This window comes from Camarhynchus parvulus, chromosome 4 (genome assembly GCF_901933205.1).
Source record: "Camarhynchus parvulus chromosome 4, STF_HiC, whole genome shotgun sequence".
In the NCBI taxonomy this organism is placed as follows: Eukaryota; Metazoa; Chordata; class Aves; order Passeriformes; family Thraupidae; genus Camarhynchus; species Camarhynchus parvulus.
The window spans coordinates 18,625,308-18,638,962 of record NC_044574.1 but is presented as its reverse complement, the minus strand read 5'-3'; the positions used below and the strand labels follow the sequence as shown (position 1 = coordinate 18,638,962).

The following is a 13,655-nucleotide window of genomic DNA, read 5'->3' as shown; positions in this document are numbered from 1 at the left end:
GTGGCTTAAACTGCTCGAATACGAATTATGCTTGGACTCTGCCTGGAAAACGTAAGTCCTGGGGGTACTCGCCGCGTTAGGAGCACAATAAAGATGGCACATGATGCGTCTCATGGTAGACCCGGTCTGTGGGGATGTTGTACGCGTGGGAGCTGCGGAGGGCGCGGCTGGAGCAGAGGCACCAGGAACGGTGAGCAGCGCTGTGTGTGCGCCGTGCTTGGGTTCCAGCGCTGATGGAGGAGCGTCTGTGCTAACCGGACAATAAAGGAGCCAGATCAAGTCCTGGGTCACGAGGTTGTTTACACCTCCGTGAACTGAGCTACAACGGAGATCTGTGCCCAAAGTGGGCAGTGTTCCACTGTCATGCTTTGAGAAAGTGGTTGCTTTGTCCTCTCGCAATACACACCCAACACAGGTGCGTACATAAATCTGTTACACACATATATAATACAAAAGTCTCCCTGATGCCGCTTCCCTCATGGACCAGTCCTCACGGAAGCCTGGCTGTCCAGGGCCTGGGATGGCAGCAGTGCCTAGCTGTCATGCAGGAGGCGCACGTAAGGAGAGGAGGACCCTTCTCTGGGGCACGCACCCCAGGCGCTCCCGCACAGCCCTCGGCAGGTGCCGCTCGGGCCGCACCGCTCTGCCCCGCGGCCCGGCCCCGCCGGCAGCTCGGCCGTGCGGCCCCGGCGGCACTCGGGGGGCAGGGCGGGCCGGCAGAGGTGGCCGCAGTCCCCGCCTCTCCCGCGGCTTGCTCGGCGAAGGCCGGGCCGGGAGGAGCGCTCACCGGCGCCGCGGCCCGCCGGAGCCATGGGCTCCCACCGCAGCGAGAGCGACTGGCAGGGGCTGCTGAGCGAGGTGAGGCGGCGGGGGGGCCGCGGGCCGGGGCGCCGGGCAGCGAGGAGCAGCGGCGGGCGGGCCCGGCTGCTTCCCGCGCCGCGAGGAAATGCCGGGGACAGGGGCACAGCCGCCGGCAGGGGACCCGGCCGAACGGCTGGCAGCGGGCGAGGGCGCCGAGCTGTGCCGGGCACGGCTGCGCCCTGTGGCCACGTCTGCCGCCGGCCCTGCCCTGCTCGGGCTGCCGCCGCGGCCCGGCGCTGCTGCGGAGCGCCGCAAGAAGGGCCTGTGAGCCGCTCCGTGTGTTAACCGCGCTGGGGCTGCGGAGAGCAGCTTCAGGGCGCTGCCGCTGCTGCTGTGGCTGGCTTGGAACCGCCCAGGATTCCCTGAGCTGCGGGGGTGGCCGAGGCCTCGGGCCCGGAGGAGCAGCGCAGCCCAGCCCAGCTGCGGCACCGGCCTGTGTGACCGGGCTACCTCTGTGCCGTATGCTTTGTGTTCTCACTTCACTTCAATCACATATGAAAGGATTGTGAGACCCATGGTGACATTTATACTATGGGAGAAAAGAATGTAATAGCACCGTGTCCATGAGCCTCAACAGGTGGAGGATTTTCCAGTTACATGAATAGAAACTTTATTGTCCACTGCATGCCCATTAAAACATCCACAGCTTTTATAGGTACATATTTTCACGTAGGGTAAGTTAGCAAACTCAAACCAACTTGAGGTCAGTATCATTTAAATGAGTATTATTGAAGACAAATCTGTTAATGAGCCAAACTCATGAAGCAGGTTGGCATGCTGATTTTTACATTGCATTACTGTAAAAACAGTAATTTTGTACTTACAGCTAGCAGATAAAACTTCTGTGCAAATGGCATTGGCCTGGGTAAACCTGACTGAGTCTGCTGTCCTACAGTAGGATGCACACAGGTGAATTCTCTTGTTTTCAGGAGGGCTTTGCCTCCATTATGTTAACTGAGTGTAAGGCCTAAAGCCCTGACCTGTCAAAAAGATAAATATTTGAGTTTAGGATGTTGAACCTGTCACTGCTCTTGGTGCTTTCAGTGGGAGTTTGTATGGACCCAGATCTGTGCTACCACAGTGCATCCAGAATTGGAGACTGTGAATACAGGACTTCCAAGAACACAAAATGATCCAGGAGAAAGTGAAAAGTGCACTTTTAGTAGTATTCTGGTTGTGCAGTGTTGAATCTGACGTCTCATTTATCAGATGGAGTTTTATTTGGGATGGGGGTGATTTCAGATGGGAGGCAAATCACAAGGTGTGTTCACAGGAAATGTTGCTGTTCCTTGCTTTAAAATGTCATTTAGAATTACTTTGGCACTTTTTAAATTTTTATGTAGTTAAACCTAAAAACTCTATCCTAAAATTGAACACCTATTTCAGTTTAGGGGCTTCTTGATTGTAGTAAAGTTTAATGACTGTGCTAAGCTGCATTCTTGTAGATACTTAAACATACATATAATTTCTTTTTTTCAGGAAAAATTAGAGGCATAGTGACTTACATTCCACCTTTCCTTACTTTCTCTCTGTTTCCACAGCAGGCTTACAGCCTGTTGTTCTGGGTGCTGTCAAGATTTTCTTCTTTTGCCTTCCTTTTCCTTTGGCTGTTGTAATTCACTCCATGTGTTTTACCCATTAACTCCAGATCCTAATGGGTCTGTGAGAAAGTGGCTCTGACTTCTGAAGTAACCTGTAAAAAAATTTACCATATCCCTCAGTGGTAGATTCTCTCAAGGCCTCCTAGCTTCAGTGTCTGCTGGGTAATTTTCATCCCCTGTGTATTTCATAAAAATTGTGAAATGCTTTCAAAATACGAGGTAACACAGGCAAGAAAAGACATAATAGCTCTAAACACTCTCCCAATGCAGGGTAGACAGTTAAAACATAAGATGGTGTAAAAGACCAGAAGCTGATGGGTTCAGACCTGTGGTCACATACGTTTTCATTTGCATAAGCCAAATCTTCTAGCTTTGAAAGGTAAGAATAATTGGAATACTTGTCAAAGCAACTCTGACTTCTAAAACTGTGGTGCTACAGGTGTTAAGAAAAGTGGTAAGGATGAATGTTTGGTCCTCATGCACCAACACTTGTACACACAGCATTTATTTTTCTAGGTTGCCTTTTCATTTTTCATTAGAAAATAAGAAAATTTTTGTCTGTTTCAGTCTTTTTCTATATTTACTCTTTTTCCTTTTGACTTTGGTTCTATTTCAGTGCCTTTTGCTCTCTACCCTTTCACATATATTTCTCTGTTTTTATTATGCTCACCACTGACTTCTTGCTTGTTCTTTTGCCTCCATATTTATGTATTTTTCCACTTAATTTACAGCCACATGTATTTCAGGCCTAGTGTGCACCTGGTACTCTGAACAATCTTTGCACCACGTGTACCTTGAGCATTCTTTAAACTAACTGAATAGGATGACGTGGGTAGGAATACTGGGACAAAGCCAACTTAGCAAACACTGAAGGAGCATAAAAGAGTTATTCTTTCCACTGGTAATCTCACAAACTGGATGTGGAAGAACTCACTTCAGGAGCAAGGAATCCACATTTTACCTCCTATTCTCTAGCTTATTTTACATATTGGTGATGGATGTATGGAGATATATATATATATATATGTATATGTATATATAGGTACACACACATATATGAAAGATTAATTACTCCATTGAGTTACCATGTGATTTTTCTGCTTGGACTCTTGATTTTCATCTAACATTTATGTCACTCAGTGACACACATATAGAGTACTTAAAAGTTAGTGTAAATTTGTAGGGTGAGGACCTGGTCAGTAACTGCTGGTTTGACACAAGAGACTGAGCTGCAGCAAGAACTTTCTTGCTGGTGGCCCAAGTCCCCCATAAGCCAGATCATAAATATCAAAATACTATCCCAAGAGTACATTCCATTCTTCATCCCCATCCCTGGAGTTGTTCAAGGCCAGTTTGGATGGGAGTCTGAGCAACCTGGACTAGTTGAAGGTGTCCCTGTCCACAGCAGCAGACTTGGAACTAGATGATCATCAAGGTGCCTCAGATTTGCCAGCCTCTGGAATTAAATCCAATGTCAAAATGCTTCTCTTTCATTTGTCACCTCCCACACATTAGAGTGTTTGGTGTATGCTGTTTACAGCTACTCATATGTAACTGTGCCTCCTACAGCTAGTTTGAAGAGATGTGATTTCCGTTTAATTTTTCATTCACATGAGCCTATTTCTTGGTTATTGACTGTGTATGGTCTTCAGCAGCACAGAGGGAGGTGATGTGCTTGTCTCTTGAGCTTCCTTGCCTAATAATTTTGGACTTACCAAACTGTTGAGCAGAGATACCTAGCCTGCCTGTAACTGGCAGAGCACACCTTTCCCATTGGTTCCACAATTTTTATGCAGACTAGAGAGAAGAGGAAGGAAAAGTGGTGAGATTTTAATGTTTGTATTCTCGCTGTAACATTCTGTCATGTTTCGTTTTCAAACAAAGCATGAAATGTAATTTGCCAAACCTCTATGAGGGAACTAACAGGCTTTGGAGCCACTAGTTTAACTAGTTTAATCTTTACTTAATGTGCACAAATGCAGGGGCTGTAGGGAAGAACAAAGTGGAGTGGATACTCTAAGGTCTGGTTGGTTGGGTTGGCATTGTAATGCCTTTGACATTTGGAAAATGAAATGAAAATGCTAAAAGAGCTGGCATTGTGATTTACTGCTCTCTAAAATTCTCTGGAGCTGTGGGAGGGTGCTGTGAAGACCTGCATGCTGGACTTTTGGGTAACAAAACAAGTGTTTGCTTTTCATGTTTCCATGTTTCAGGTTGGACTAAGAGACCCACAGGGATATTGTGAAACAAACAGAGAAATTAATAGTGTTGTCTGATGCCCAGCATACAAAACTTCTGAGGGCTGAGCCACCTAGCACAGTAGTGTTAACTGCTAAATTATGGTATTCCTAAATGGCTGGTGAAGGTGGTGTGGGGTAGCATTGCCATCAAGACAAGACATGGTGCTCTGAGGAGCTGCTTGTATCACTTCTGTCATCAGGGAGTGATACCAGCCTGCTTTGTGTTTCAGCAGCCAGGAGGCAGCCAGTCAAGCTAGAGCTGGGCAGCAGGAAAAGCAGAGTTGATATGGTGGGATAAAACTGTGGTCACTGCATTATTTTAGGTTTTATCAGAGATAAATCACATCAGGAAGTGAATGGCAAGCAAATGGCCAGTAATTTCTCTAGGTCTGAATGCTTGACTCTTTCAGATAAGTTAACAGTTTAATCTGAAGTCAAGGGGAGCAACATTATAGAAACACAGTCAACAAACGTCCCAAACAGTGAGATAGCAATGCATTTTGGGACCGTTCGGTTTCTACAACAGAATTGTCTCCAAGACTACAGTCAGGAGAAATTTGATAAAACTTAAGGCAGTTTGGTAGCAGTTGGATCTCTTGTTAAAGATGGTGAGTAGACTTCATGGTTTCTCAGAGAGCATGGTCGATGATAGGTTTCAAGGCCCATTGTAATGTAGTAGCCCTTCAGTATTTGAGGACACAAGGCCCTCAAGTGTCAAGAGAAGACAGAATATGATCCACAGTGATTCCAAAGCACAGACTGGAGATAGTATCTCTACTTCTACTCTCAGAAAATTAGATGTTTTCCATGACATTGTCATTAAATACTGAAATATAGGCCAGGAATTTGTACAAATTTTTAAGAAAGTTCTGATAGGAATTCAGTGTGTTTGTTGGTTTAAAAAAAGAAACTCTAAAACCTTGACCATGTCCCAGCTTCATCAGATTATTAGACCATGTCTACAGCGTCATTAATGAGATCTACCCAGATTTGTGACTAAAAATAGCAATGGACAAATAGTAAGTGTTCAATGTAGAGGGTCACCTTGGAGCAGTTACACTCTCCTGTAATGTCAGTCTCTTTTTACTCAATTTCACTAAAGTAGTCATCTGGCTGTAAAGCAGTTCAGGCAGTTATGTAGGATGTCATATATATCCCTTTAATTATTATGTTCTTCCTTGTAGCAATTATAATTTACTTTATTGCAGATAACAGCACATTGGTAGATAAAAGCCACTAGACAGATATGAAAAGTTGTACATTTTAACTTTTTGATTGAATGTATAGCAGCTGGTTCTCATTTAACTTTGATTTTGGAATTCATAGATTATTTTGTACCAATAATTAAAAAGAAACAAAAGACAGTAAGAATATTTCATAGTAACTATAGTGCATAACAGAATTCACTTGTTTGTCTCACTGATAAAAACACCTGAGATGTGGGCTTTCCTTCAGTTGCAGGGGAAGAAGTCTTTGCATGAGTGAATGCCAGAAGCATCTACTGAATACTTTTTTTCAGACTGTTTGAGAAAATTTGCCTTATTGCTTTCGTTGCTCCAAAACAACTTGTCACTCTCCTGTGTTCTTTTTGACAGCATACCAATTTTGTTGCACTTATTTGTCTATATAAGGGAAATCACTGATGGGACTCAGTTATTTCCCTGACTAGAACCCATTTCTGGTATACAGCTGTTAGGTCATTTTATGGCCATTATTGCTACATTGTTTTTTAACATTCAGAAATAAATATATTGAATAACCTCTTTGAGGTCCATCTTTGTGAAATTTGGTTTTCCTTCAGTAATGGTAATGGCAACTGCAAACATAGCTCTGTTGAATAATCAAATTCTACAGAAATGCTCTGGCTTTATTGTTTCTTGTACCATAAGCCCGTGGAAACAAATTATTATGTTATAACTGATTTTATTTATTTGGGAAAGTCAATATATGTAAAAGGCAAAAATTACTTCAAAAAATCTTTTATGTGGTCATTTTTGTAGTAAAATCCAAACTGTACACTGAGGAGAGATGCCAATATCATCAGTATATAGTTCATCTAGTTAAAACAGATTTTAAACAAGGAGGCCATCTTTATTCCTTTTCATTCAGACTTGAACATTACTGTCCCTACAATCTGTTTGTGGTTCATTATCCTCAGGCTAATAGGTAGTGGAGAATTCCCCAGCCCCTGCCAATGCTGCTGTAAAAGGTGAAGCCTTCTCATATGCTCTATGTGTCCTTTGAAGAGGGCTGTGACTCTTGGCAGAAGCAAGATTTGTTTGCTGCTAGGTCTGTATTTCCTGCTGGGTAAGCACTGGGTTTTACAGTGTAATCCACATGCTCTGGTTCACTCCTGACTCTCATACATGGTTTCATCCAGCAGCACTTGTGGCAAGGCTTGCAGGCAAGATGTTTGGCTTCTTTCCACTCACATTGTGTGTGTGGTACAGGGTGCTCCACTCCACACAGGTGTTGGCTGGATGGGTCAGCTTCATTCTTCATGGGATTCTTCCTGGTAAAGGACCAGGACAGGCTGCTTGGTTCAGGGATTAGGCTGTTGGGTTGGGGTTTTTTAAAGTGGTTGTGAGGTTTGCTTTTACTAATTTTTATTTGCAACTACTCTATCAGATTGTTAATATTTAAAAACAATTTAGCAAAGGCTTGCTATAGAATTACTTAGGGGATGAAAAAGGAAAAAAAGAAGAGAAATTGACAAATATTTCACTGTAAGGGAAGGAATTACTTTATCGAGTTTGAAGCAGTTTACTATAATCACTTACTGACAATATTAAAGTTTAGCTTCTCATACCTTTCAGTCCTTTATCAGGGGATTTGACATTTGTGTAAGGTATCAGTAAGGACATAAGTACATAGGTACACTTGCCTTTGTTGATGCCAAGCCATCATAATCCAGAAAATTTATGGCAGGATTTCAACTTCAGTATTGCCAGAAATAAAATTAATCCAAGGTGGAAGTGTCCTTTTTGATAGTTCAAATCCTTCTTGGAACTGCTTTTCTCATTTCCTTCCCACTTTTTTGCAACTAAGCATTTACCATTTTTGGGAAAGGTTGTCTGTACTAATATACCAAACTCACTTTTTCCTCTCTCATTGACTTGAAATTGAGGTTAACAAAGTTAATTCCAAGCAAGTAGTACATACAAAGAATGATTTTTGTCCCAAAGAATAGCACTGACTTGAACAGTGTGGAAGTGCTGATGTTGCTGCTTTATGCAAGAGCCCATAATGGCAAAGTATTCTTGTCAGAGGATATAATGAAACTATAAATTGTTTTCATGACTGCTATGGTATTTGGTCTTTTGCAGATCACATCCAGAAAGTAGAGCCAGGTTGTGTGTCAGTATCATCCGAAATGGAAAGACATACTTTAGCATGGGCAGTGACAAGTGATGGGTAATAAGAATCTGCTGATCAAACATCATGTTAAGTGAAGAAAGTTACTTGAAAGTTCTGACAGATAACATTGAGGATGACATCCATGTTACTCTTCCTTTCAATGTGGAAAGGCAATGAGGCAGGTCAGACTAATGCAGAACAGCTAAGATTTGTATGTTCTGCTTTGCTTAGTGCATGACCCCTTCACATGAGAAGTTATGGCTGCAGGGGAAGGCTCATCTCTGCCTTCTCTCCTCTTTTAGGTGTTCTTGCATCCCTGCATTATTTCCCATTTTTTTGCCTCAAATGAGCATTAGCCTCTAGTATCACAGCAGAATTAATTTTTTTTATACGTTTGGTGTTAGGGCACCACACTGTAATTGTTTCATAGTCAAGGCAAATTTTGGTTATCATTCCTGCAGCCCCTTCTGCTATAACATAGCTCCATTTCAGTGTCCACCTGTGAGGCTGAGCCCAGAGTACAATGCTGGTAGTGGGGAGAAGGACAGCAGTGGGAGTTGAGGCAGGAATGAGTGGTTGCTGCCTGGGGGCTGGATATTGTGAACGCATGTAGAAAAGGGATTTTGCAAATGTTTCTTCCTTCTAGCAGCCTTATCAGGGCTGCAGGGTAAATTGCAAGGTTCTTCATGCTATTGCATATAAGAAAAAGAATGAGAAACTCAAATTGGTAAATATTTCTATGTCACAGGGGTCATGTGAACATGTAGCCTTACAGATGGATTTCAAGCTTTCTATCCAAAATATCTTCCCCATGACTGTCAATGATAAGTCAAGACAATTTGTGGCAGACTTTGGTCTTGTGCAATCTTCCAACTTTTCACAGAAGAACTTGAGCCTCTTGTATTCAGTACTGGCTTGGGTAGAAATGGCTTGTTCCATGTATGTTTTTTTCTCTTCTGCAGTATCTGGTGTGCAAAAGGAAACTCGAAAGTAAAAAGGAGGCATTGCTCATTCTTTCCAAAGAGCTGGACACCTGTCAGCAGGAAAGAGACCAGTACCAACTTATGGCCAACCAGCTGCGGGAGCGACACCAGTCTCTGAAAAAGAAGTATCGGGAGCTGATTGTAGGTTGTTCTTTATGAGGACTGTGTAACTGGGGGACAAAGGTGAACCTCAAAAAAATTGGAAAGAAGTCCATAATGGCTGCTGTAAAAATGTTTAGGTACTTGTTTGCAGTAGTCCTGCAGTTGCACAGCCCTGATCATATTATTACTCATTTGTTCTGCAGTGATGAGGCAGTGCTTGTTATATAGGACACAGAAACACAGTGCATGCTCTGAGGAAATTCGTTTCAGTGATAATTCCATTTAAAAATTGACTGTGGTATTATTATTCCACAGCAACTTAATGTACCAGTATGAAAATTAATGCAACACAAATTTGTAATGAACTGCTGTTCTAGAAATGTAAACAAATCTTCAACTTTAGAGAATTTTTTTATGTTAAAGCTAGTATTGCTGGTATTAATCAGCAGTATTTAAAAAATTTTGATAACATTTTAGTTAAAATACCTGTTCTACAATTAAGATTTGCAGAACTAATATAGTTTCTGGTTTCAGAAATAAGCTGCCAATAAAATATATGTGTTTATTTTTAGGATGGGGATCCATCACTTCCACCTGAAAAGAGGAAACAGGTAGGAATTTTTTTTCAACTGATGTTATTTATCTGCTACAAAAGTATATTCACAAAAGAATAAAAATATTAATTCAGAGATCTGGTTAAAAAGCAGGCATTTCTGAGTATTAAAAAGCTCAGTCTTTAAATTGTGAAATTCTGCTTTTGTCTACACATTTCACTGTGAAATACCTGAACATAGAATATATGGCTACTGCTTTCGTGTTCACCTGAGACTGAAATTGGTCAGTGTACAGAGACTTGAGGTTGTTCTGCTTTTTGTTTATTCTTCCATATTGAGTCCTAAAATGGATTTGTGACAGGACTTCTCATACTTAAAAGTAAGCTGGGAATGCATTGTCTGCTTTCCATAATTGTTAATTTATTGTTGTGAGGGCTGTTTTCCATTAAGTATTCTCCCAGGCCACTTGGCTCTATGAGATAAAGTGGTAAAACAATGATAATTGCATTTTATAGTTCCCCTGAAAAACTTTTTGCCTGCTCGCATGCATTTTTGTTCCTGGATATCTACATAGTGTGTCCCTATTGCAGAATGTTGGTTGTCACATCTTAAAATTGTCTTAATTTTTAGAGAAAAATGGTACGCAAAACTCAATGTCTGGAGCAGGGAGATGAGGACAACCTACAGCAACAAAATGGTTGCTGTAATTGCTAGTTTTGGAAGTCTTTTAACTATGTTTAAAACATGGTTATTACATCCTGTTAATGGATCAGAAGTTTTACTCATAACCCTTTCCCTGAGAGTTTGCATATAGTTCCTGCTATTTGCTTAAAATTTTACGGCTTAGGGTTTTGGTTGCTTTAAACTAAACTTCCAGAGGCAATATAATTACTCCTTCAGGCACTTAAACAAGTAGCTGCCAAGAAGTCAGTGGCTCAGTGTAGAATCATTTAACTTCCTCATTATTTAGCATAATTTATTTGCAATTCTGTTATTTCAACAGAATTCTAATAAAACTTTATGACCAGATACAAGTTTGTGCATTCTGAGTGTTGCTGAGAAATATCCAGTTGAAAGAAAACAACCAAAGCGGTGTATGGATCATTACAGAAAGATAAGTAGGAAGGGAGATTTGCCGTCCCATAGCTCTTCTAATTAATCTTTCATCTTTAAAAACAAATAAAACTGACACTTGTTTCTAAAATACTAGCCAAGTTCAGTCTAAATTCAGAAGCTGTGATTGTATTAAGTTTTGGCCATTTGTCTTACCAGGGTAAGTGCCTTGAAAACCTTTAATAATCTACCTAGAAGTCTTTTTTTTCCCTGAGGAAGTTATGTATTCATGCTAGGTAGTAGTGAAAGGAAGAAAATGGGGTCATTGATAGGTTCCCCCCAGAACAATATATATGTTAGGTTGTGCAGTAGTAGACTGTTAGTGTATTTCTTGAGCTTTTATTTTCCTGAGAAATGTGTCTGTAGCATACAAGGTGGATAACCTAGAGTAGTTAGTGCAACCTTTCTGAAGAAGAGTGTAGCTTTGCTTTGAGAAATGCATCAGAGAATAATAAAAGAAAGTTATGAATATTTTTCCATTATTACCATACATACATTTCTTAGCATTTTCTCACCTAAGAAAGAGTGAAGTTCTCTCTTGGTTTTGTGTTTCTTCCATTCCCTTTTTTCCTGGAACCCTAGATGTGTGCTGGGAGAAGTTTGTGACCTCAGTCACTTTATGAAAGGAGACCCTGATCCTCCAATGAATTCTACACAACACAAAAGTGCATACTGTTTTCATGGTCAGAAATAAGATGAAAACACAATATGCTTAACAGTTTGCTATCTGTTGCATTGGTTTGCCACAACTGAAAAATTACTGCTTATTATTGAAATTCCAGTCTAGAACCTTAAGTGTAATAGGTGGGTTGGAATTGCTACTGTCTTCTCCTTCTTGTCCTCATTTTTCCCTTTTATTATCAATTATGTTTGGTGATTGCTTAAAGTGTCTTGTTTTCTACCATGCTTTCTCATCCTGTTTTCCAGCACAGAATTTTCATGTTTTTTATGGAAATATCATGTCAGCAGACATTTTCTGTCAGCAAGCAGCTAACTCAAAATCTGGTTTTGTAAAATTGTTACTTTAAGGTATCTTACCATGCAGTGCTCTGTAGTGTTTTCCTGCTCAAAGCTGTGTTTGCCTCTCAGGTCTTTTTCAAACAAAACAATTCTGTGATACTATGATGATTCTATCCAAAGATTACTCTGTGTGTATCACATTCTGCCAACCAGCAGAAGCAGAAAATGAGAAACAGTGCTACGGAAATCTTTATTTCTACTGTAGATGTTTCACCATTAGTGTTGTTCACAGCTTGTGAGCTGTCAGTGCTTTCCTGGCCCCTCATGCCTATGTGGTTGAAGGTAGTTTTATAATGTCTTATGGTGTCAGCTGTAGACTAATTTTTGGATAAGTAATGGAGGGGCAAAATGTTTCAGGACAATATTAATTAGGAAGAGTGCATTTTATGTTAAAATTAATTTAGATATGTTTGTAATGGTTTAATCCCAGGCAGCCCCTTACTCACTGCCTCACCAGGATGATCAGAAGGGTAAAAGCTACAGAACTTGTGGGTCAAGATAAAGACAGTTTTATAGGAAAAGCTAAAAGCTGCTCACACAAGCAAAGCAAAACAAAACAAGGAATTCTTTCAAGACTGCCATGGCCAGGCATGGTGTTCACCCATCCCTGGGAGAGCAGGGCCCTTTCAAGCATAATGGTGACTTGGGAAGACAAATGCCATCACTGCAAACACCCCCCCATCCCCTTTCCTCTTTCTTCCCCCCACTTTATATACTGAGTATGATGTCACATGGTCTGGTCATGGTCCCTTTGGTCAGTTTGGGTCACCTGTCCTGGCTGTGTCTCGTCCAGCCCCCATGTACCCCCAACTTCCTTGCCAGCATGGCAGTACAAAAAGCAGAAAAGGCCTTGGCTCTGTGTAAATCCTGCTCAGCAAGAACAAAAGCATCTCCATAGTATCAGCCCTATGTTCAGCTCAAATCTAAAGCATAGCCCCATATCAGCCACTGTGAAGAAAATTAACTCTACTCCAGCTGAAGCCAGCACAATGGTAAACTCTCCCCATTTTGAAACACATGTTAAAATATTTCTCTGTATACATAGCATCTGCTGAGCATCCTATATAAATAGAAATTCTACCATTCTACAGTTCTGCAATGATATGTATTTTTATGCATTTGCTGTGATACAGGACATTTTAATGGAAGTTTACTAGGTATCTGTTGGCCAGTGTTGCTGCACTCTTTTTACAACTTAAAGAAAAAAACGTAGATTGGATTTCTGGCTTAATATATACTGCTTGTTATTTTCATCTACGTTGCTTAAATTTTCTGTATAGCTTCAGTTTGGGAGAAGCTTTGCCATTAAAATAACAAATCAGTGAATCCTTCAACCTTCTATATGAAATGGAAGTTCTTTTAATACAAATGAGATCCTTTGAATAAACAAAGGTGAAGTAAAATGCATGGTTAGGAAAACAACTGTGTGGGGCCACAGTCTTAAATATGCTTTCCTTAATTTGGTCTCAGTGAGATCACTCAGTTGGAGATAGTGGGTTTGCACTGGGGCTGTGTGTCAGGAGTAAAGTTGCAATGCATATGTCACTGGGGAGGTCTTAGATTTGTATTTTAAATGTACAAGGAATCAAATTCAATGGAACTGCACGCCGTGAGACCACAGAAGAGTTAAGGTGGGAAGACAGCTCTTGAAGTCAACTAATCCAATCTTCTTGCTCAAACACAACCACCTAGAGCAGGTTGCCCATTTTCAGTATGGTTTTGATTCTCTATTACTCCACAGCCTCTCTGGGCAATCTGTTCCAGTGTTTGAGCACCCTCATAGAAGAAAGGGTGAGGGGCAAGACACTTCCTCACCTTCTTGCT

General features: G+C 41.3%; 1 protein-coding gene across 3 annotated transcripts in view; it reads left to right on the top strand.

Moving 5' to 3' along the window:
* Nucleotides 1-726: 726 nt before the first annotated feature.
* Nucleotides 727-13,655, top strand: part of CCDC149 (coiled-coil domain containing 149) — a 51,065-nt gene continuing 38,136 nt past the window's right edge. For all 3 annotated transcript variants that reach the window (XM_030948157.1, XM_030948154.1, XM_030948153.1), the window contains exons 1-3: nucleotides 727-858; nucleotides 9,022-9,183; nucleotides 9,717-9,755. In XM_030948157.1, the coding sequence (XP_030804017.1) occupies nucleotides 811-858; nucleotides 9,022-9,183; nucleotides 9,717-9,755 (249 nt within the window). In that variant the 5' untranslated portion in view covers nucleotides 727-810. The remainder of the gene's footprint in view (nucleotides 859-9,021; nucleotides 9,184-9,716; nucleotides 9,756-13,655) is intronic.